At 47.8% G+C, this 24,572-nt stretch overlaps 1 protein-coding gene across 2 annotated transcripts in view; it reads left to right on the top strand.

Moving 5' to 3' along the window:
• The window catches only part of Plb1 (phospholipase B1), a 137,415-nt gene that overhangs the window by 42,088 nt on the left and 70,755 nt on the right, over nt 1-24,572 (top strand). For both annotated transcript variants that reach the window (XR_009584651.1, XM_060364727.1), the window contains exons 9-19: nt 702-792; nt 1,115-1,166; nt 3,721-3,807; nt 9,130-9,192; nt 9,730-9,809; nt 13,373-13,448; nt 14,220-14,318; nt 15,541-15,597; nt 20,178-20,249; nt 21,789-21,863; nt 23,769-23,832. Coding sequence is in view for 1 of the 2 variants with exons in the window: in XM_060364727.1 (XP_060220710.1) it covers nt 702-792; nt 1,115-1,166; nt 3,721-3,807; nt 9,130-9,192; nt 9,730-9,809; nt 13,373-13,448; nt 14,220-14,318; nt 15,541-15,597; nt 20,178-20,249; nt 21,789-21,863; nt 23,769-23,832 (816 nt within the window). In the remaining variant the exon portion in view is untranslated. The remainder of the gene's footprint in view (nt 1-701; nt 793-1,114; nt 1,167-3,720; nt 3,808-9,129; nt 9,193-9,729; nt 9,810-13,372; nt 13,449-14,219; nt 14,319-15,540; nt 15,598-20,177; nt 20,250-21,788; nt 21,864-23,768; nt 23,833-24,572) is intronic.

The raw sequence follows: 24,572 nt of genomic DNA, 5'->3' as shown, positions 1-24,572 counted from the left end.
GATGGCCACCTAAGGTCATGAAGCCAAGCAACCTGTCCCTTGACCTCCAGCCCCTTTTTCCTTTCGGTCCCTGCCTGGTATCCTCAGAGTGTGCCCCTCCACAGAGTTCTCTCCTGCAGCCCTCTGGATCCTGTTTCCATAAACTCCAGGGCTCCTTGAGGATGGAGCGAAAAGAGAGGGGAGAGAGAGGCATTTCCCTCAGCAGCCAGCCCACCCTCCCCTGCTCTGCTCTGCCCTGTCCCCTCTCAAGAGCAAGACCCGACTTAAACACTCCTGACAGCGCTATTTTTAGCGGTCTTCTGACTGTCAGCCTGGCGACATGTTCTCTGCGTGTTCCCTGGAGCTTCCCCACCCTGCTGTCACTCACGAGGAGCAAGGGAGACGGGCAAGGCAGCCCAGAGCTCTGGTTCTAATCCCAGTCATTTCTGTGTGCTGGGAGTCCTGACAGGACTTGCCTGACATCTCCATCCTCATTTCCCCAGGAGTGAACGAGAGAACGCCTGGAGAGCATTCAACCTTGGGCCTGGCCCACCTAGACAGACACTCAATTTAGCTCCCCGTCACTTTCCAGGGTCTGCCTTGGGGGTGACCTCACAGCATGGTGGGAAGGCTGTGCCTTACAACGGAGGGAGCAGAGCGATGCTGTCTTGTGACCTAGGGAATCAGTCCTCTTTAGAGGTGACCCCTGGCTCTCTCTCTAGTCCTTTCAGATATCATCAGACATTACAACCCTTCTGTTCTGATGCCCACGTGCTCTCCTGGGAGGAGTGGTGCGGCCCACAGCACCGATGAGTGAGTCGCATTCTTGTCCCTCTCTGGGTTTGTGCACTCTGGCTGGCCTTGGGTGTGTAGGGACGAGCGGGGACCGCCAATGGCCGGCCGGAGAGCTTTAAAATAGAGGTGTTCCCGAGTTAGTGCCCAAATACCTTCCCCCTGCTGATTTCAGTTGGCTGTAAAAAGTCAGGTCCAGTCTGTTCCCCCCAAGAAGCCAGGGTTTTTCAGGGTTGCCTCGGGTTCAGAGATTGGCATCTGTGCTGGGGTGAGGGGATCAGCTTCCTGGCCCTTAAAAACAGACTTTATTGATTGTCCTTTCTACTCCCCTGCTTCTGTACAGAGACTTGTGGATTCAGGCTAAGGAGCTGGTGAGAAGCTTAAAAGAGAACCCGGTAAGACGCTGTCAAACTGTGGTGTGGGTGGGCTGTGGTTTGCTGCACGACAAAGACCAAGACTCAGAGTGGAGATGACCCTGGGGCCAACTGGCCATAAGCACAACTCTCGTGTCTTGGCCTCTTAGAAAATGTGCCTTCCACTGTAATACTTAGAGATCGCCCGAGAAAAGAGTGAGTGGCTCTATTTAGAATGATTTCCTGTGTAGAACTGCAGAAGATCAGCAGATGGACTAAATGACCTTTCACATAGGGAGGTGGTTGGGTTCCAGAGAGAGATTAGCTTGCGCATGACCTGGACTTTCTGCTCATCACGCTGTGATGCTGGGCAAGGCACCCAGCCTCCCTTAAACTCAGTTTTCCTATTTAAGAAATGGAAGAGTACTGAGAGAGCCTGATACATAGGATTTATGGAGGATTGAACATGCCTGGCACAGTTGAAGCTCAACAAAAGCGGCCATTGTCGCTGTAGTAGTGATTGCTATTATTGATTACCACAGTGCTGAGGAGATGGCTCAGTCAGAAAAATGCTTGTTGTGCAAGCTGGAGAACCCATGTCTAATTCCTGGCACCCACGTAAGAACTGGGCAGAATGGTATGTGCCTGTAGTCCCAGCACCACAGAGGGAGGAGGCAAGGAGGATCCTTGAGTCACACTGACGAGCCAGTCTAATCAAATTTGAGAGCACTGGGTTCAGCATGAGATGCTGTCTCAGAAAAAATAGAGTGGTTGAGGGAGATAACTAATATCCATTTCCAGGCTACGTGCGTGTGTGCACACATACACGTACTAAATTACCTGACAAGAAACAACTCAGGAAGGAAGAATTTATTCTGGTTCATGGTTTGTGGGGACACAGTCGGCCATGTCAGAGAAGGTATGGAATCAGAGCATGAGACATCTGATGATATTGTGTCCCCTCGGTCAGGAGGCGGAGAGATGAATGCTGGTGCCGCTCTGGCTTTCTCCTCCTTCCTCTTTCATTCAGTCTATCTACCCACCCATGGGATGGTGCTAACCATGTGTAGGGTGTGTCTCTCTCCCCAAACCTCTCTAGGGCTGCCCTCACAAGAAGCAGAGAGGTGTGTTTCCTAGGTGATTTTTAAATCCTGTCAAAGCCAGGGATGGTGACTTAAGGCCATGATTCCAACACTCAGGAGGCGGAGGAGCCAAATCCCAGGCAGTTTGGGACCAGCCTGGACTACAGAGTTAGACCTTGTCTCAAAAAACAAGCAAACAAGCAAACAAACTCCAGTCTCGCTGGCAATGGGTTAGCTGAAAATAATGATAATCAGAATGGCGTTGTTCTGCCTAATAGCTTGGTGGTCCTGAATCCAACCCTGTAACTTTAAAGATGAAGGAACTAGAATTCCAAGACATCATGTGACAAGGCCAAGTTCACGTATTCAGTTAGAGCTAAACCCTAAAGAGCAGAATTCACAGTCTTCCCTTTCTATACCAGTACTGCCTTAGAAAACAAGTATTCTTTGTTGTGCATGTAGTATGTTCACTATTAAGAAAAAAATCAGAAAGAAAATGTAATCTTGAATCCATCCTTCAGCCTGATATCCAAAGATAATTCCTAGTAACGACTTCGTCTAAGTATGTACATCTATATGAGATAGGTGTTATTGGATATGTATGTTTTTTGTAATCAGCTTTTCTCCGTTTTTCTGGCAATATTAACACTTTCCATTATCATTTTAACAACCACATAGTGTTTATTTTACATTAGTGTAGCATACCTTCCACAATAATTCAGATATTTATGCTGTCTGCTCCTACAAACAAGGCATCACCGTAGCTAAATCTTGTATGGTCCTCCTTTCTTTGAAATATCCTTTGAGAGATGGGCATGGCGGCACAGGCTTGTCATTATAGCTCCTTGGGAGACTGAGGCGGGAGGACCACAAGTTCAAAGCCTGTCGGGTTACAGAGTGAGTTTAAAGCCAGCCTAGGAAATTTTGTGAAATTTTAAAATTTTTGTAATTGTGAAAATTTTATAATTGTGAAAAAAGATGGTATGTGTAACTCAGTGGCAGAGTACTTATGTACATAGACCCTAGGTTCAGTCTGATATTGAAAAATAATTTTTTAACAAGATCTACCCCTTAATACAACAAGGTCCAAGTTGCTTTATAGAACAGTTATCCCACATTAGACTGCCAAGTACTAATACTACAACAACGAAGTAGGAGAAGAAGAGGAGGAGGAGGAGGAGGAGGAGGAGGAGGAGGAGGAGGAAGAGGAGGAAGAGGAAGAAGGGAAGGAAGGAAGGAAGGAAGGAAGGAAGGAAGGAAGGAAGGAAGGAAGGAAGGAAGGAAGGAAGGAAAACATATAGACAGACAGACAGACAGGACATCAAAGCCAGTGGTAACTCATGCCTATAATCCTAGTGCTCAGGGGCAGAGGCAGGAGGATCAGGTGTTCGAGGCTAATGAACTCAAACCCCTTGCAGCGATTTTAAGGTAGCTGGTGTGTGCGGTTGAGAAGCATGGACTGACAGACTTCTGGCCCAAGCTCTTACCACCGTCTCTTTGTTGTTCTGCTGCAGCAACTTGACTATGAGAATGACTGGAAACTCATCACTATGTTCTTCAGTAACCCAAGCCAGTGTCACCTGTGTCCCTCTGATGAGCAGGTAAGCTGAAGGCCAGGAGGGAGACTGAGGAGTTGCTGGTATGGAGAAGGGGCTGAACCTGCCTGAGTGAGCACTGTCTACTGAGCTGGGGATAAGGCCTCCTGTTTCAGAATTAGGACAGGTGGATAAGTGAATCAGGTGGGTGGATGGACTGATGGATGGATGTATGAATGGGTGGATGTATGAATTCTCAAGAAAACAAACAAAATAATATGTATTTGCTTCTTTTCCTCCAGTATTTTAGTGTAATAACATGCATAGAACATAAAATAGACCATCTTAACCATTTTTGTGTGTTATGATTTGGGTGGGATTAAAGCTGTCATAAGTGTATGCCTAAAGTTGTTCATTTATAACCATCACAGAGCCAAGAATGATTTTAACTTTTTTATTTTATATAAGTTTATTTATTTATTCATTCGCTTTACATCCCAATCATAGTCCCCTCCCTCCTCTCCTCCTGGTCCCACCCTCCCACCTTCTTCTCCCATCCCCTCTCCCCTTCTCCTCAGAAAAGGAGAGCCCCAAACTCCTACCAACCTACCCCAGCATATCTAGTGGTGTCAGGTCTGAGCACATCCTCTTCTGCTGAGGCTGGGAAAGGCAGCCCCACCAGGGGGAAGTGATTGAAAAGCAGGCAACAGAGTCCGTGTCAGAGACAGCCCTTGCTCCACTTGCTTGAGGATCCACATGATGACTGTGCTTTCCATTGGCTACATGTATGTAGGGGTCTGGGTCCAGACCATGCATGGTCCTTAGTTGGTGCTTCAGTCTCCACAAGGCCCCCTGGGCCCAAGTTTGTCGACTCTGTTGATTTTCTTGTGGCATTCTTGTCCCTTCTGTGTCTGTCTATCCTTCCCCACATACTTTCACAAGACTTCCTGCTCTCCACCTAATGTTTGGCTGTGAGTCTCAGCATCTGTTTCGATCCGCTGCTAGGTGGAAACTCTCAGGGGACAGCTATGCTCCTGTCTGCGAGCATGGCAGAGTATCATTAATAGTGTCAGAGGTTGGTCCTCTCCCATGGGGAAGGTCATTCCCTCAATCTCTGCTCCATCCTTATCCAGGCACATCTTGTAGGCAGGGTAAATTTGGGTGGAATTGTTGTGGGTGGGGTGGTCCCCCTCCCTCTACCAGAAGCCCAGTCTGGCTAAAAGGTGGCCTCTTCAGTCTCCATGACTCCTGCCACTAGGAGTCTCAGTAGACTCACCCCATATCCTCCCAGGAGCCTACCACAGTGTAGATATAGCACGTCGTCTTCATCTGCTCATTTGCGGTGGACACGTAGGCTGATTGTGTGGCAGTGCCATGAGAAGCATGATGTATACACATCACTAATGTACCCTGACTTAGGACCCTCTGGGATTCTGAGGAGTGCTGCATCTGGGTCATACGCTAGTTCTGTTCTGCATTTTTCCAGGAACCTCTACTACTGCTTTTCAGTAACTCATTAATTCACACAACCACCAGTCCTATGTAAGGAGTCCCTTTCCCCTCTTCCCCTCCAGCTTTTGTTGTTGTTTGTTTGAAGAGAGTCATCTGAGCGCAATAGGACGAATACCGGTGTAATTTTGATTTGTGCTTCTATGTTGACTAATAGTGTTAGTTTTTCATGCATTTATTGGCTGCTTACACTTCTTTCGAGAACTGTATTCAGGTCCTCCACCCATTTGTTGACTAGAAAATTTGTTTTTTGTTGTTTAATATTTTTAGTCCTTTATATAGTGTGAACATTAACCCCCTGTAAAATGAATAGCTGCCCAAGATTTTCTCTTACTTGTGGGCCCTTTCTGCACTTTGATGACTCCTTTGCTACTCAGGAATGTTTACATTTAGTGTGATTCTGCTATGGTTTGTATTCTCACCAATCTTTCGTGTTAGGAAAATAAATCAGGGCCTAGGGAAACTGAGTCAGTGATCTTCCTACACCTGAAGAGTATCAGCTTCCTAGTTATTTAAGAGTTGTTTTCCCTCTCTTCGTTCTGCCTTCATATGAGTATTAAACATACAGAATAGCATAGGATGCATATAGTTGCCTCTTCCTAACCCTGAGCCCCAGCTCAGGTTACCAAGGGCAGGATCTTATCATTCAGGCTCACTGGCTTTCCTGGGGACAAAACATGTCATTTCATTTGATGTATGCGCAGGTAATTCTATCACAGATTGTGACGTCAGTATTTATCAGAAACTAGCTCTGATCGGCTGAAAGTGTAAGCGTAGCTGGGGAATATAGGCTGTGACAATGGCGTATGCGGTCTTCTTCAGGAGTCTAAAGTCCAACTGCCACCAAGCTGTCTCTGCCAATTTCCATAACTTGCTACTGACCCCTCAGCCCAGCTCTCAGGACTCTGTCAGGCCAAGCCTCAGGCATGGCTCCGTTTCTTGATGTGCCCCTGCCCTGCCATGTCTTGCCTTCTTCCAAAAGCTGCACCCCCTTTCCTTTGTTCTGTGGGACCCCAGGAGAATGGTGGTAAAAAAAAATCCCCCTTCCCTGGCCAGCTCTCATTGTCCATTGTTCCTGCAGATCTCCTGAGTGTGTCGTACGCAAATGATGGAAATTTCTGTTTACTTGTGCCACGTGAAATTTACATGCATATTAACTCATGAATTATGTATTTATGCATTGAAATATTCAAGCATGCATTTGCACATTGCTGCATTCCTCACAGCCACCACTAATCCCTCTTACAGCCGCTCGCACATTATCATACCCGTACGTAAATTCACCCTCTCACATGCAGGCTCGAGCACATGCTATCACATCTGTGATGAGTTTCCTCAGGCTGCCGTTTGATTTTTTTTCATGTGTGAAATTCGCAGACGCTTACACTCATTCATGATTTCTTCTCTGCGCTATGACTGGCAGCCAAGCAGTCTTACGTATTTCTTGCCTTTCATGCATTCATCCCTTCAAGCATTATTGAATACATGATACATTCTGAGTAGATGTGTCCCACTTGTGTGATTTATTTTTTATTAATTTTTAGTTACACAAGTAGTACATAAGTCTCTTCCTACTTTGAATAGTCTTTGTTTTCATTAAAATGTATTCGGTATGCATGTTAGTGGATTCAAAGTGACGCTTCCATATAGGTGTGTAGTGTGTATTTTCATCACATATTTTTAAGACGTTGTCATGTTGACACCCTCAGACTAGACCTATTCTTGCTGAGTGAGTCAACAGTGCGAGTTTGCCACCTCTTGATTCAGCATCGGCTTACTGACAGCTGTTTATCTCTTTCAAGTTTTTCACTATTTTGCACACATAAAATTGTTTTCTAGGTTTTCAGGTCATTAGTGAGTCCTCACAAATAAGTCAGGAAGATTACAACAAAAACTGTAAGATGAAGGAAGGAAGAAGGAAATGGGATAGAATAAACTATAAAACACTTCAGTTCATGGCGTGAAGTAAGGGGGCTGTGGGGTCCATGGGGTCTTTGCTTTCTTTGTTCTGGATGCATGCACTGGACTGCCATTAGAAGAAAATTACACACCGAGTCACAGTCAAAGTAGTCGGAAGATTTGGACAGCTGGTGAGCCAAGTGACAACCATTCCAGGCCTGTGATGACTGGATGAGCCTAGATTCCCAAATATCCAGAGACAAACCCTTGACCCAAGGTTTCTAAAGCAAGATCACGCTTGGGAGTGGGGCCACCAAGCTCTTCCAGGTCTCCTGTGGAGGGTGGATGCCCCAAATATGGAACAGATGAGTAGCAGAGACATCTCTGGACCCACTTCCTAGGGCTGAAAAGAATCCAGACAGAATGCTTATCACTGGCCATTGCAACAGAGGGGCTGGGTGGCCAGTCTCTCACCAGCTCCTCAGGAGCAGATAGACAGGGATGGGCTCTTCTTCCTACGCAGTGGGTGGCAGGCGGCCCTCCCTGCAGCCCTCAACTGATGATTGGCAGCTGTCTCTGGAGTCCCTGCCCCTATTCCCCCAGGTAATGGCATAGCTTCTTGCCTTTCCCTGTCTTGCTGTCTGAGCCATGTTGCTTCAGGGGACAGCTAGTTTGCAGCCAGCTGAGGGGCTCGTCTTCTTGGGTGTTTTATTTATTTCTCCCAATGAAATGATAACCGGGGGTCAAATTTAGAGGTGCTCTCAGTTGCTTATTTTCTTCCCGTGCAAAAAAGGGGAAAGAAGGCTGTGCTGGGTGGGGGTGGATGGATTCATACATTCCAGTAATGGGGCCTTCTCAACGCTCTCTCTGGGACCCTTTCTCTTACTCAAGAAAAACGTGGCACAGGGAGGGACTGGGATGGGGCGAGGAAGGAGGGATCTGGCTAGTAGCCTAGCTTGGATTTCCGGTTAGAAATCCAAAATCCAGACACTTTTGAGCATTTCAGATTTGGGATTTTCAGATAATAAGTACTCATTTGATAAAGTCTGTGCAGATATGCCCACATCTGAAAGATTCCAAAGTCAGGGACACTTCTGCCCCCAGACATTCAGATAAGGGATAGTTAGCCTGTGCCCTCGGGAAGTTTTGAGTTTTAAACATTTTTTATTATATTTTATTTGTCTATTTTGTATGTGGGTGTGGGTGTGTATATGCACAAGATGACATACTGTGTATGTGAAGATCAGAGGACCTGTTAGTTTCTCCTTCCATCATGTGGGTCTAGGGAATTGAACTTGGGTCCTCAGGCTTGACAGCAAGTGCCTTTACCCAAGGAGCCATCTCACTTCTTTTTGTTTTTAAATCTTGTTGATTGCATATTTAGTATGTAGTGTATGTGTGTTTGTGTGTATATGAAAGAGAGAGAGGGAGGGAAGGAGAGAGACAGAGAGAGAGAGATGTCATGACATGTGGAGGTCAAAGAACAATCCTGGGATCAAACAGGTCCTGAGGCTGAGTGGCAGATGCCTTCTGTCTGCTTAGCAATTGCACCAGGTCCCCCTTTGGAAGGTTTGAGATCTGGCTGGGTCTCTAAATCCAGGCTCGTCATGTTCCCTCTTCAGATTTGATTTTCTTCAGGTAAAAACAACCCCCTCAGCCCTTGGGAATGTGTCCCACCCTTTGCCGGGAGCATCAGAGCCACCGCAGTATTTCTCATCATGCCTTGGGCTTGTCCCTCTCTGATGTGGATGGCCTCCCTCGTGGGAGCTTGGCTGTTTTTCTGGTGGAGGATGGGTTAGAGAAACAGAGACTGGACCCAAAACTTAAGCCAAGATGAAGCAGCTCTGGGATTCTATACTTGTGGGGAAGTATGGCCTCCATTGAGCATCTGGAAGTCTCTGTGGGGTCATCTGAGTCTGGATCCCTGGGCCTGTATTTTCCCTGTTGCTGCCCTTGCTCAGCCCTGTTCTTCTCTCACAGAAAAGGCAGTTGATGAGGCACATGGAAAAGCTGAGTGGGATCCTGGATTACCTGCACCAGGAGGTGAGGCACTGGCTCCCCAGCCCCTGGGGCCCTGGGACATGAAACATGAAGCAAGCATCATTTGCCCCCTGAAGCCCTTCTCTGGGCAGCTGAGGTGGGATTTGGTTGACTCTTGGTGGCATTTGCTGGAGTGGGAGAATAAGACCTTGAGGCATGGAAAGCTCGAGGGACCCCATCTTCTCACCCATCCTGAAAAGGGATGCTCCTGAGAGGGGCTTGGCAGCTCTCCGAGGACTGAGCACCCTTGCTTTCTGACTGAGGCTAGTCTTTGTAGAAGCTGCAGGCTCTGAGAGCTCGGGAGTACTGCAGTGGCTCTGTGGTTCCCCAGGACTTGGGCTGCACTGGCCAGCGGAGAGGCAAGAGTTGTGTTTCCAAGATGCACAGCTGAAGGGGTGACAGCTTCCAACCAACCTCATTCAAACCCTCCAAAGTGTGACCCCCCCAATGAGGCCTACAGAGATCCAGAGGGCTCAGAAGCATGGCAGCTTGACATATGCCTATCCCTCCCCAGCTCTTCTCCCTCTTCATATCTCCTAGGTCCCCAGAGCATTTGTGAATGTGGTAGATCTCTCTGAGGTTTTGACCATGGCTCATCAGCACCAAGAGACTGGGTTAAGGTAAGGAGAGAGCACACCATCATCTGTTGTGTGGATTTCACATGCCAGTACTGTAGGGACCTAGAAGTTGATCAAGACACCCCAGGACCATGTTCTCAGCATAAAGGAGATTTATTTGAGCCAGAGGAACAAAGGGCAGGGTTAAGGGAAAAAGACAGGAGATAGAGGAAGATGAAGAGGAGGGAATGGGAAAAAAGGAGAGGGGAGAAAAGGTGCAAGGGAGAGAGGTAAGGGGTTTTTGTCCCAGAGGACAAAGGACTGCCTCTGGATAGAAAGGGGACAGATGTGGCCCTTCAGAAGATGTTAGTTTATAAAAACAAAGGGGGAAAAATCTGTGTTAGAATGAGGTGTTTAACTTTAATTGGGCATGTTATGTAGGTGAGCCAAAGGGGGAGGTTGATTGCTGGACTTTAGTACCTTGATAGCTGGACCTTGGTAGTCAGCCTCAGGAGAAGGAATTAACCAAATAAGGGAATGGACCATGAGGGCTAGCTTTAGAAGCCTAACCTAACAGTTTTTAGCAAGGCAGAGGACAGGCCTGCCAGCACTATGTTTCCCATGCCCAGGCTGGCTAGAGTCCTTTCAAGCACTGCATGGGCTCCCCACACACACCGATCCCCAGGAAGACCCAAGCGTGGAGGCTGGAGAGATCAGTAGCTGTCTGGGCTATGTGAGTAGCCCATGTGAGTGGTGGAGTCAGTGGGAATGCTGCAATAGTTAACTTGGTTGATGCAGTGACAGAGCCCCACCCTCACAGTTGATAGAGTGCTTACCTAGCATGCACAGACTTGGTTCTGTCTCCAGCATAAAACTAGGTGTGGTGATACACATCTGCAATCACAGCAGGGGTCAGAGGGCAAACCTGTGCTCAACAAGTCTGAAGCAAGCCTGGGCTCCTACATGAGACACAGTCTTAAACACACACACACACACACACACACACACACACACACACATTTGGCAAAGCATTCTGGAACGTGACTAGAAAAAAAATAGTATTTTAATGTAGTAGTATTTTAATGTGTCTCAGAACTTGATTCTCATTTATTTCTGAAATTTTTCATAAGATTTTTGCTTTAGCTTCAGAATACTGTGTTTGGATTTCTAAAAGAGCTGTTCATATGAAGAAAGTCAGAATAAGGGCAGCTGAGAAGGGAAGAGGGGTTCTGGAGGGGAAGGAAGGCAGAGAGGAACAGGAGAGGAAGGATGACGTTTCTGGGGAAGGGAGCATGTGGAAAGCGGAGGAAGAATATCTTCATAGCACATCCTGATCCTGTGGACAAGAGCTCCGTGGGGCGCCTTCCACGCCCGAGCTGGCCTTTTGTTTGAACTTGACACAAGCTAGAGTCATCTTTGAGGAAGGAACCCTAATGTAGAGAGTGCCTCAGTAAGACCAGGCTGCGGGCAAGCCTGTAGGGCATTTTCTTAATTAGTGATTGATGGAGGGGAGCTCAGCCCATTGTGGGTGGAAATATACCTGGGCGGGTGGTCCTGAGTGCTATTTAAACAAACAAACAAACAAACAGGTGGAGCAAGCCTGAGGAGCAAGCGTCCCTTCTCTAGGGTCTCTGCATCAGCTTCTTCTGCCTCACTTTCCTTCCCGGTTTGAATTCTTGCCTTGACTTCTCTCAGTGGAGTGATTCACGATACATAAGCCAAATAAATCCTTTTTTTCCTCAAACTTCTTTAAGCCGTGGTGTTTTGTCTCAGCAATAGTAACTCTAACTAAGAGAAAGTGGGGCCAGGTCTGTGCAGTGTTGCTGTGATAGACCAGACCGTGTTGTTTTGGGGGGACCGTGAGAGAACTTTGGAATCTGAGCGCAGGTCTGGCTTGTGAAGTTTCAAAAGAAAATTTGAGGGTCACTTGACTCTGTCCGGGTCGTTGCACATTTTGAATTAAGAATCTGTGTTTCCGGTCTCACCTGGAACTGGAGAATCTGCTGTGATTAATAAGATAACCAGAAATAAAGTGAAGCCTTTGTTTTGCTGGGAGGGTTGATGCTGGCCCTGGAGATTGGAGATGATTAATAAGAAACCGGCGTGGTTGAGGTAAAACTTCTGGAAAGTGTTTCCTGAGAGTTAGCAAGCAGAAGCTGTGTTGCAAAGGCAGCCAAGATTGTTCTCCTCCGGCAGCCGAACTTGGTAGTGTAAGAGCCCAGGTGGTACTGGCTTTAGAGGCATGAAGTCATCATGGAGAACAGCTGAGGTTTGGCACTGTGAAAACAGGGACAGAGTCCCTGAAGAGAGCCCAGGAGAGGGAGAGACTAGCAAACATTCAGCCCTGTTGTTGCTGCAAGAGATCCTGGAATTTTGGAGATGCCAAAGACAGCAGGCTGTACTGTGGAGCTGGCCTGGGCTTAGGAGACAGTCTGTGTTTGCTGCAGAGGGCAGAGCTGGAGAAATGACCCAGGCCTTTTGGAGGATCCCAGAAGATTGTGAGTGGATTCCAGACATTGGGCACTGAGTTATTTATACAGTTGGAGGGTGGCTTTGCTTTATTCAGAGCGTAATTGTGCCCTACTTTTTTTCTTTTGAAGTAAGAAAGTAATTTATTTTGATTTTACAGGAGCCTATAGCTGAGAGACTCTGAACTTTTAAAGAGATTTTGGAGTTTTATGGAAACTTTATATTTTAAGAGATTTTGGGTTTCTTTTAAAGAGATTTAATCTTGAAGTGTTTGAAATTGTGAAGAGTGTGGGACTTCTAAAATTATTTTATTTCGTATTAATTACAATTTATTCATTTTGTATCCCAGCCGGAACCCCCTTCCTTCATCCCTCCCCAATCCCACCCTCCCTCTTCTCCACCCACACCCCTCCCCCAGCCCACTGATGACTGGGACTTTTAACTTTGTGATATGCTTTATATTGTGATGTGTGTTGATATGAGATTTAGGAGATGAACAAGAAAGGAAAGGTTGTGGCTTGACAGTGAGTGATGTGTTTGTGTGTCAAGTTGACAAGGGATCAGTTGTGCTAGCTATTTCTGTGTCATCTTGACACAAGCTAGAGTCAGCTGAGAGGAAGGAACCCTAATTGAGAAAATGCCTCTATAAGATGGGGCTGTAGGCAAGCCTGTAGGACATTTTCTTATTCGGTGATTGGCAGGGGAGAGCCCAGCCCATTGTGGTTGGGGACACCCCTGAGCTAGTGGTCCTGGGTGCTATAAGAAAGCAGGCTGAGCAAGCCCTGAGGAGCAAGCCAGTAAGCAGCATTTCTCCATAGTCTCTGCATCAGCTCCTGCCTCCACATCCCATCCCAGTTTGAGTTTCTGCCTTGGCCTCCCTCAGTGGACTGTGATTTGGAATCTATAAGCCAAACAAACCCTTCCCTCCCCAGGTTGCTTTCACTGAAGCACTAGGAACCCTAAGACACAGTAACCATCTTGCTCACCACTTGCCTCTCTTCTGCACCTCCCAAGGCTGCAACTTCCTCCCCTTTTTCTTAACCAACTCTGCCCTGCCACCCACCCCTTGCACTCTCTTGGTTGGAGCGTCCCCCCACCCCCCAAACCCTATCCCAGCAGTGTAAAATCCATCATGCTTGGCTCATTTTGATCCGCAGCCCTGCACCACAGCTTTGCAATTGTTCAGAGGATTCAACGAAGCTGTCCAAGGCCATCATGCAGTGGTCCTATCAGGTGAGCCTCGCTTGGAACCTGGGCTGCTGGCTCTTGGGGGCACGGGCGTGCGTGGGGAGAACAGAGGTGCTGGTGAGCTAAGCCGGGGGTAGTAAGACTTGGCTGAATTTGGCACTGCTGAGAGCCAGTGGGAGGTTCCCTCACAGTACTCCCTATGGTGAACCCACACTGTTACAATAGTGGGGAGGCAGAGCACGTGAGGGAGTCGGGGAGCCTGTCGTGCTGAAAACAGCTAGTGAAGTTTTACCCATTAGTTCTGAAATGTGTTTTGCTGGCATTGTTGCTGGTACTGCTACATGTGTGGTTTGTTTCACCCAGAGGGTGCCTGCATGGAGGCAAGCCATGGCTCCTGAAGCCATACATTTTAGTTGACCAAAGAGGCCAAGTAGGGTGTAGTGGGCTCAGTGAAAGTCATCATTTGAGCTGGAAAACAGCTCAAAATACAGTGCCTGCTGAATGTTAACATTCTTTGCATTCATCAAAGGTGTAAGTGCAGCTGTGTGACTCCAGAGTTTGGGGGAAAAGGAGGTGCTAATGGCACGTGCTTTTGCAGACCGAGCCCCCAAAGAGGACATGGCTCCTCCATGGCATGCAAGGCTGTCTTGTACTTTTTGAGTTCCCAGAGAAGAGCCTCCGGCCCTTTGTCTGGTATGCCCTAGTGCTGGGGCTTCAGAGACAAGTGAAAACTCAGTTCCATTCTTCAAGAGCCCCAAACTGTAAGGAGAGGTGGCTGGCTTGGGCTCTTTAACATGCACTCTCTTCTCCCTTCAGGACTCCTGGGAAAATCTCCTGGCCTCTAGTAAGTTCAACAAGCATGAGTCCTTTGCGGTGGTTTTCCAGCCTTTCTTCTATGAGATAGAATCAGCCTCGGTGAGTAAGCTATGTGAGGCATCGAGAGTATGGATAGCAGATAGTGAGGAAGTCTGGGCCACACATCTACCCCTCCCTCTTCCTCCCCCTCCTGCTCCTGTTCCTCCTGACCCTCCTCTACAGAAGCCCCAGCCTTTACTGAATACCATATGTACAGTGTCAGAGACAATATCAACAATCTCATGCAGTTTCCTCACAGGGTCCCATAACCCCACGAGAATTCTGAGAGGCAGGGTGGTTTCCAAAGTAAAGAGAAGAGACTCAGCCCTGCTTCTGGAAGGGGTCAACTGTGTGACCTCGGGCAAGTGGTTTGACTTCTCCATGCCTCGGTTTCACAGGTGTGACATAAGGACTGCTATTAATATTCCATCCATCTAGGGTGAATTTCGGGATCCTAACAAATAGCTAACAAATGAGCTAACAAATATGAGAAATCTCAAGGCCTGGGGCTTGGGAAGCCCCAGGTACCTCCTTCCTCTGTGATGTACTGACGATGGTGTTTTCAAGGCCACCACCTCTAGCTTTTTTCTTTGTGTGCTTCTCTACCTCCATCCCTGGGGTGAGGGAAGGCATTTGCATCTTCCTCCCCAAGGTCACTGGTGAAAGGGCTACCTGGATTGTATAGCACTGAGGGAGGGGCAGGTGCTAACCAGGGTCTGTGTGGCCTCTGAGCCTTCAGGGCACTGTGCTTACCTCTAAGACTTACTGGCTGTTTAGAGCCATGGCTCATAAGGAGGAAAGGACCCCCTGCCTGTGCCTGCCTTCCTCATTCAGACCACAGCTATGTCACACCTCTGTCACCTGTTGCTGTTCTGAGTTCAGTTTTAGAGGCTCCATAAAATACAGAGCAAGCAGAGATCCACTGTGCTCCTGTCTGCCCTGACCTCCAAACCCTCACCCCAGACAGCACTCCTGTAAATGTAGTACTCATCATGGGGGGGAGGGGCATGCTAGGGGACAGAGCTGGATGGGTCACAGCCCTGTCCACATGGGTCAGTCAGTACATAGAGGCTATCATATCCTCTGTGTGTGTGTGTGTGTGTGGGGACAGAGCTGGATGGGTCACAGCCCTGTCCACATGGGTCAGTCAGTACATAGAGGCTATCATATCCTCTGTGTGTGTGTGTGTGTGAGAGAGAGAGAGTGTGTGTGTGTGAGTGTGTGTGAGTGAGTAAGTGAGTGTGAGTGACACAGAGTCCCTTCTTACCTCATTCTCTTCCAGGAGAAGTCCTCACCCCAGGATCCCACCACACTTGCCCTCAGGCTCTGGAACAGCATGGTAAGTGTGGAGATGTGAGGCCCATGCGAGCCTGCGAGCTGGTTCACAAAGGGGCAGCCGCTGCCATCACATCTCTGCCCACTGCGCCAAGGAAGAGGTGCAGGACACCAGTGGGGATGCTGGCCCTAGTTCAGTGCCAGAAGCTTGACCCTCTGGCAGGACCGGAGGGAAAGCTCCATCCTACCTTCCCCAGAGGCCAGCCATGTCCCTAGAGACTGGGTAGTTGATTTGCTTCAAGTTTCATATCAGGATGCAGGCGCCCTCGCAGTTCCTGCTCACTTTCCTCACTTAGCTGGCACCATGCAGGTGTCAAGGCCTAGGTGGCACCTAAAGCCAGCATGGTCTTCAGAGAGAGGAGCTGGGCTCAAACTAGATCCTTTCACACCTGCATCATTCAGAGTATCCACTCCCCAAACAACACAAAACACACATTCAGTGTGTGTCACTTCAGTGTATCTAAGTGTGTTGGCCTCTATAAGGTGACAGTGATAGGCTTTCCAGGTCCCCAAATATTCCCCAGGGCCTTTGGGACTATTAGTGGGTAGAAGGTACCCCAAATCTTGATGCCCTTTCAGAGTGCCAGGAAGCTTCTTCTGCCATTATTTCCCCAGACCTTGCTGCCACAGCTTTAGAATCCCAGCAATAGAAATTGGGTTGTCTTCCTCTTTGAATTAGAAATACTTCACTCGCCAAGCAGTGGTGGCACATGACTTTAATCCTAACACTTGGGAGGCAGAGGCAGGTGGATCTCTGAGTTTGAGGTCAGCCTGGTTCACAGTGAGTTCCAAGACACCCAGAGCTACAGAAGAGAAACACTGTCTCAAAACAAACAAACAAACAAACCCACACACATAACACACACAAATTATCTTTGTTACTACTTCATAACTGTGATTTTGTTCCTGTTATGAATTTTAATATGAACAGTTTTTGGAGATAGAGGTTTTCCACAGGTTGAGGACCACTGCTAGCCTTTCTCCCATGAAGTGCAGAGAACAGACCTGGGCTCCCTAGTAAACACCTGTCCTCCTACCATCCTCTCGCAAGTGAGAATGTTGACCATGCCAGTTCAGCCAAACCTCGGGCCTCTACCCACTCTGCCACATGACTTTACTTTGCTGTGCCTAGTGCTAGAGGGGACAAGAGACACCAAGTATGGCCTCTGTCTTCATGGAGTTCAAGGTAGCTGGGAAGGGACCAGCAACTAGAATAAGGGCACATGGCAACTTGGACAGCAGGGATGTGCTGCCAGTTCCCCAAATGCAGTATGGACCACAAGGTCAGGAGGGGCCCCGAGGATGGGATTGGAGGTGAATTTGAGGTCACGTATAGGAAGAGGGCGGGGCAGACACCCTTGGCAAGAGGCCTTTTGTGAGCCAAGGGTATGGGGATAATGAGACAAGTGCAGCAGCAAATGGCAGGAGGGAGGCCGGCTGACCAGAGGGAAGCTGTGGGGAAAATGCAGCCCAGAGCACAGACAAGTCCTGGAATGTGAGAGGAAGAGCTGAAGAGAGCACAGGAGGGCTGGGTTCCTTTCTCTTTCTCCTCTGATCCCGCTGTTGACTGTCCTCAGTATTGGCGGCAGTAAAGGTGATAACACCTTTATCGGGCAGCTAAGTGATATTTCCATGCTACTGACCCAGTTTTTTCTAACCTGCTCAAGAGTCACAAGGAGTGTGTGCCCAGAGGGAAGCAGAAGGTTTCTCCTTTAAGGCAAAGGGCTCGGGGTACAGCAGGTGTCATGAGACTCTGTAGAGAAGATAACAGTTATTTTAGACTGAAAGTCGCCTGCCTCTCCAGACTTATCCAAACACCCACAAGCCCACAGTTTCCCAATAAATCCCTCAATGCTCCTGCCATCAAAGAAGGGAGAGAGGAGTCCCCCAAGTGTGTCAGCTCCCCAGTTTCCTTGCTGATAAAATACCAGGCCACCCACAACTCTGCTAGAACCCACCCAGAGCTCCTGCAGGCTTTAATCTGCCCCCGTGAATGATCAGGAATGTGACAGGTTAGGGCGAGGCAGAGGGTGTCACAAAGCAGTTCTGGCTCCAGTCCCACCTCTGGTTGTTTCCTGATGTAAGTCACATTTTCTCCCTCTGTCAAAAGACTGTGATGACCTTTAGCTAGCCTCTGAGGGCTTGTGAAAGAGTAGGTGCTTGTGGGCCCCCTTCACATCTTTCGGTTCTGTGTTGCCTTTACAGAGAAGGCTGGAGTGTTTAGCTTACCTAAACCCACTGAGGTCAGTGCCTGGGCTACATGTTCTATGCCATAGACACAGAGCCTTGGGTAGGCAACAGGGCAGGAGTCAGAAGAGCTGTTGTGATCTCGGGGACCCTCACCTACAGTTCTGCTGACCATGTACCCAGGGCACATCTATGTTAAAGAGAATCTCTCCTCTGTAGCCCACAGAGCTACATGTGGCTATGCATGGGCCATATCAGAAGCATCTGCCTCCCTGCCTTCAGATGGCGAGTGTGGCAGAGGTGTCGCAGGTTTATCTGTACACACCTGAGCTCTCCCAGATGTGTGATCCCCTAGCCCCAGCCCTGCTACAGCTTACACCCCCTATGCAGAGCTAAAGAGGTGTTTGCGTTCAGGCAAAAGTCAATCTCTCTGGGTCCTTTCTGCTGCTTCCTCAGCAAAATCTGGAATTTTTTTTTATAGTGGTAGTGAAGGGACACACCCGTGGGGACATAAAATCCCAGGTCTTTCCAGCAAAACACCCTACACGAAGCCTCACAGAAAGAAGCTCACACGACCAGGCAGGAGAGAGAACTTGGGAGGTGTTCATACCTCAGAACTCTTTCTCAATCAGATTTTTTTTTTTAATTTATTGCCACCTTCAAAATAAAACTGAAAGGAAAGTGAGAGCTTTGAGAGCCCAGTTCCTTCTCCAGGCCTGGAGCCAGAGACTGCCACTCCTCCAGAAGTGACAGTAATTATACCCCCTTATCTGACACTCCTGACACTCCTTCCACTGGCTCAGAACAAGTCACCATCCCCGAACATTCCTTTTGCTCCAGGAATCTGGAGCCCAAACACAGGGCTAGATCTTGAGGGGGATCTGAAGTCTTCATGGTTTCTGTGTGTGACACATAGACAGGGGGTCCAAGCCGGTGACCACCTACATCCCAGGCAAAGTCCTTGCAAGATGAGAGGCAAAGCTGCCACCAGAGCCTAGCACTCTGGTTGTGGCAGGGTTGAGTGGAAAGCCCCTCCCCACCACCATCTCTTGCACACTCTCCTCTCTCTACCCCTTCTCCTCCCTCACTACCCACCCTATCTCCCATCACTACCCCTCTTCCTCTCATCCAAGCTGGCCTTGAACTTGCTACGTATGTGAGAATGACCTGGAGTTTCTGAGCCTCCCCTTCCAACGCGCATGTATCACCACGTTAGGACTGTATTCCGTGCTGGGTACCAAACCCAGGGCTTCAAGCACACCAGGCAAGCACTCTCCTGAGATACATCCCCAGCCCGCAAAAACGTTTTTAAAACTTTCCCTCTTGGGCTGGGGTTGTGGCTTAGTAGTACCGTCCCATAGGGAAGGCCCTGTTCTTGATCCCCAGCATGGAGGGAAAAAACAGACAGACAAAGGGAAAAAAAACCCTTCATCTAACTTTTCAGTTATTTCCATTCTCCTTTCTTGGGGAGGTTTTGCTGAAGTCCTGCCGGTTCTGCCTGCTGTTGCTCACAGCGCCCTTTGTCTGTTGTTAGGCGGCCTTGGTGGTTATGGTGTTAATGCCATTCATTCTTAAGCCACTGGGTAGCCTTGTTGTCTGAGTGTGTGTATGTTGGGGGGAGGGGGAGCAAGCTGCGCTCTCTGTCAGGCCAGTTAAAGACTGAGACCTGTTTGGTTTCATGTGAAGCTGTGTGAACATCAATCCAGAGGTTTGGGGTTTTGTTTTTTTAATATAGATTGGTGATTCTCACAACCCTTTGGGGGGGTCACATATCAGATATCCTGCATATCAAATATTTACATTACGATTCACAGCAGTAGCAAATTTACCATTATGAGGTCACATGGTTATGAAGTTTAGCAATGAAATAGTTGTATGGTTGGGGGTCACCACAACATGAGGGAACTGTATTATAAAGGATTGCAGCATTAGGAAAGTTGAGACCCGCTGGTGTAGATTATAGCTACAGGAAGGGAGAAGCCGGGGAAAGGATAGCTGCTTTTCACAAGAGGCCTCAGGCTTGCCCTTCCTTCTTGCCTCTGCTGTCTGCTACGGGAATCAGCATCAGCGAGCCAGCCAAGAGCTGGGTCCTGAGGGGAAGCCACAATAACTACCCTAGGACGATCGTGAAGAGGGAGAGACCTGCTAGAGGATACCCGGTTGGGGTCAGAATGCCGGTGTTGTGTTCCTTGAGTACCTGTTCCAAACCATGTTCACGGCTGAGCTTCTGACCCCCAGGTCTAAGACAGAGCTGCAAATGCCCGGGAGGGGCTGCTGACCCAGGAGTCAGCTCTGAGAGACGCCCTGGTTGGGGGTGGGGCGGCCTCTCAGCTAGCCATGGAGGGTTACCTGCGTGAGGCTTCACTTTACCTGCGTGGATATCACTTTGTTTTCTAGATAGAACCAGTGGGTCGCAAGGATGAGCCACTCGATGGGACAGAGCAGAAGACGATGAAATGTCCGTCTCAGGTAGGAGGCATTCGACTGGGTGAGGCGTGATGTGCGCGGCCGCTTGGAATTTGCTTAGAAGAGGGGTCTTCCTGAGACGCTAGCCCCCTGAGAGTCTCGGGTCTGTTGTCCTGGGCCTGAGCATAGGCTGCACATGAAGCTCTCCTAAAATATGCTCCTGTGGACTGAGAGCAGTACCAGCAGGGTGGAGGCCCTCACACCTGTGCAAGTCACAGGAACAAAACCACAGCTCACCTAGCCTCCAGCTGTGGTCCACTCATCTTCTCAGGGCCCTGGCCTGTGCCCCAGGTGCCACTTCCAGCCCTTCCTCTACCTCAGGAGGCAGTGTTGATGAGTCCCTAAGGGGTCTAGAAGATTGTGTCCTAAATACATGGCCAATATGTAATAGAGATAGAGGCAGTCTTTCCAAATACGTGGATGAGGAAATAACCAAACGTCAGTGACAGATATTCCTTCTTTCATGGAATGCAGGTTGATATTTTTTTTTCCTTTCTTGATGAATTGGTAAGTTTTTTGTGACTGAGCAATAAGAAGTGATAATTCACCACATTTCCTTTTCACTGTGGCTTCAAAAAACCTAAAATGAGGTGGTCTTTGGCTAAGATAAATGTGCTTAGCCTGATGACACAGACCTCGATACTGGCTTGTAAACGGGCCATCTTCAAAGCCTCAGGGAACCTCTTCAGAGGGCCAACAAGCAACAGGAAGAAAAGAGCCAGGGAAAGGTTCAGCTTCATTGAGAAGGTTATGTGTAAGAATGCAACGTTAGAATCCAGCCACTGCCCAAGCCTCAACACCAGCGGCAGCCCTTTCCTGCCCACAGAAACTGACAGGCACCAACTGAGTCCCTAGTTATAGACCTCCGGGGCCAGGGTGGTGAATCCTGGCAAGTGGATTCATAGCTAAGGCAGTATTCCTCACACACCCTGTTCCCCAGCTCTTTCCCTGGCTCCTGTCTGGCTTGCAGGCTTATGCTGTATGTGCAGAATGTGTTCAAGGGCTGCACAGACCGGGGAAGCCTAGCAGATTATAAATGTGCCATTTCCATTGTCTCACTGTGTTTCTTTTCCCTTCCTCCCTCTCTCCCTCCCTTCCTCCCTCCCTTCCTTCTTTTCTCCCTCCCTCCCTCCCTTCCCTCCTTCCTTCCCTCCCTCCCTTCTTTCCTTCTTTCCATTCTCTTTCTGCCACTTGGGTTCCGTACGTCTCCTCAGAGAACCCGCCAGGTGCTGGAGCCTGAACTATGCTCGGAGTTCATGACATTGTGTTTGTGTCTGCTTGTCTGTGGCACTCATAACATTTTTATTAAACTCCTTACTCCCCAATAATCCTCCTCAGTGTCTCTCTTGAACCCCATCTCCTACCTGAAACCTTTCAACATGAATCTTAAGTCTTCATGGTTTATACATGGGTCCCAAGAACAAGCTACTCGAAACATAAAGAGAGATAATGATGATGAAATGTCCATATCAATGATGACAAGCTTGATTATTATGGGATGGAGAGCTCTGGGTCATAGTTACATATTACCTTTCTCTGCAGGAGAGCCCCTATCTGTTTACCTATAGAAACAGCAACTACCAGGCCAAACGGCTGAAACCCATAGGAAAGCTTCAGGTAAGGAAAGGACAGACTTGAATCTTTGTGACCTCCTGCTTGGCTCTGCGCGTCCTGAATCTCCATTTTCTTCTGGGTATGCTGAAAGCTTAAAGTTGTGAACGCTGCAGCCAGGTACCTGAAATTCAGCCAGGGCAGGCTGGGGGATGGTAAAGGACCTCCAGCATATGTGTGGTGTTCCTTTGGTGGCCTGGTTCAACAGCATCCTTAGACGTGTCTTGGTGCAGTTCCCACAGCATCATGAGGTGCTGGGTTTCCATGGCACTGTGAGAAGACACCTCAGACCCTTCTCAGATCTCGGCTAGTCCTTACACCTTTAATCGAAGGAGAAAGAAAAAGTTGTCAGAGCAGGAGAAGTGAGTTGAGCTCTGGAACCCAGTTTGGGGACCAGATAGCCTTAAAGTTGATCCACACCCACACTGCTCACCTGCCACTTGCATCTTGATTGTGCGCTATCTCTGTTGCCTTCGGATTCTTCCGGCTTAGATTAGATAGGGCACTCCACACTCCTCTCCGGACTCAAGCACCTACAGCTTGCCATCTTTGCTCTCAGAGAACCAGGACAAAGGTAGACAAAGATGAATTTTGCCCTTCTCTTCCCATCTTATAAAAAAAGGATAATCACTCCAAGTGGTAGCCTGGACCTCTACTCGAAGAGAAAATACCTACGATAGGTCCATCTAGAAGGAAGCAGACACAATGAGATGAAGCCACTGGCTCTTTGTTCAAATCTAGATTCTTTTGTATCCTGGCTTTGTGTCAATAAGCCAGGCCTTTAGCTTCCCTGCACCTTTGTTTTTTTGTTTTTTTGGATTTTTGTTGTTGTTGTTTTGTTTTGTTTTGTTTTAATCTAGGGAGTAGTAACTATATAATAGTCTTGCCACACAGAGTTATAAAGTGCCTTAAGAAACAGAAAGCACTCATCGCAGTGTCTGGCATCAGTATTTGGCATGCAGTGGATCCTGTCAAAATGTTAGTATTGTTTTCTGTGTATTGCTATTTTCCCTGGAGATACACAGGAGTGATCTATTGGGTGACTAAGTAGGTGGATAGATGGATTCCAGACATGAGACTTTAAGACACAAATAAAAGTCTATTGCTGATCCAAAAGAACACAGTTTGGTAGGGAAACACATATACCAGACAACAGTTGCATACACTGTAATAACAACTGGAAATAAAATTTGTGTTGGCTCTTCTGGGAACACAGAGGTAGAAAACCAACTCAGAAAGTTAAAGATGACTTTCCTAGAGGTACCCATGGTTTTAGTTTTGAAGAATGACTATGGATGAGCCTGGTGGGCAGAAGGGTGAGAAAACAGAAGAGAAGAAAGACTAGGAGGAACAGCTTACACAAAGGCACAGAGGTGTGGGAAGAGTATGAAGATCTTGGTAAAGGACAGACTAGGGAAATGTTGGGATCGATGAGTTTTATGCTGACGTTCGTATATGGTAGCCATTTATTTGTTCAATGAACAAATAGTATTAATCTTCTGTGATGCTTGGTGCCATTCCCATTCGTTGGGATCACAATAATAGGCAGCATGGACAGAACAGCCTGGCTTCGCTAGGAGTTTAGGCAGGGGAAGGTCACAGTTACTTCTTGAGAAAGAAGAGGAGAGGAGAACTTTCCAGCCTGGAGGCAGTGACACAGTTGAGGGTTGCAACATTCCAAGCAAGCTTATTAAAGGCTTGAGCTCAGGTGGAGGAGGAGGAGGAAACAGATGGAGCAATGTGTTGTGGCCAGTGAGCTCTGAGGTTGAGGGAGAGAGATCTTACCAAACACCAAAGTTCTGTTCAGTTTTAATTGTCAATGGCCTTTTCCAATCTATGGGCCCACTTCCCACATAGACTTTATTTCAGTACTTGTGTTTTCTTCTTATTTCCTTGTGTGTCTCTTTTCAGGTGAGAGAAGGAACAGTATTCAGCTGTTCTGACAAGGACCCCTCGGACACAGTCCCCACAACAGGTACATGGCTATTATGTTCAGTAAATTTCAGCTCATCTTGAGATCTGAAATTCAAGTCAGAGCAGCTTTAAAATAGCAAGGATTCCCAAGATGTGAGTTTAAGAAGGATGAGAAGGTTCAGGACAGTATTTATGGCTCTACATGAGGCCATAAGGTCATGTTTATGCTTGATTATTCTTTAACTAAAATAATAACATCATTATCAGAAAGCACTTGTTGAGCATTGACCCCATGTTAGGCCATGATCCCATGTTAGACCACATTGTACAAGGAGTTTAGTAAGGGTTATTGAGTTCTGCGTTTCTATCTTAAAACCTTGATGGGTGAATTTTTTTCTTTTTTTAAAAAAAGTGCTTTTAAACAGAAAGCAAAATTAGACAGTTTGTACTTCTTACCCAAGGAATGTGCAGAATGTGTTCAAGAGCTACACAGAACAGGGAGGCCCAGCAGATTATAAATGTGTCATTTCCATTGTCTCACTGTGTTCTCTTTCCTTCCTTCCTTCCTTCCTTCCTTCCTTCCTTCCTTCCTTCCTTCCTTCCTTCCTTCCTTTCTTCCTTCCCCTTAAGACATGGCTTCTCTATATATTTTTGGATATCCTGGAACTCACTGTAGACCAGGCTGGCCTTCAACTCACAAAGATCCACTTGCCCCTGCCTCCCAAGACCTGGGGTCAAAGTATATGCTGTATCTCTAAAATGTTCCTGGGCTCCAAAGGCGAGACTTACGGAATGTTCTAG

The sequence above is a fragment of the Meriones unguiculatus genome, chromosome 1, assembly GCF_030254825.1.
Source record: "Meriones unguiculatus strain TT.TT164.6M chromosome 1, Bangor_MerUng_6.1, whole genome shotgun sequence".
Lineage (NCBI taxonomy): Eukaryota > Metazoa > Chordata > Mammalia > Rodentia > Muridae > Meriones > Meriones unguiculatus.
Note: the sequence above shows the minus strand (reverse complement) of the source record. Positions and strands in the feature narration are given on the sequence as shown.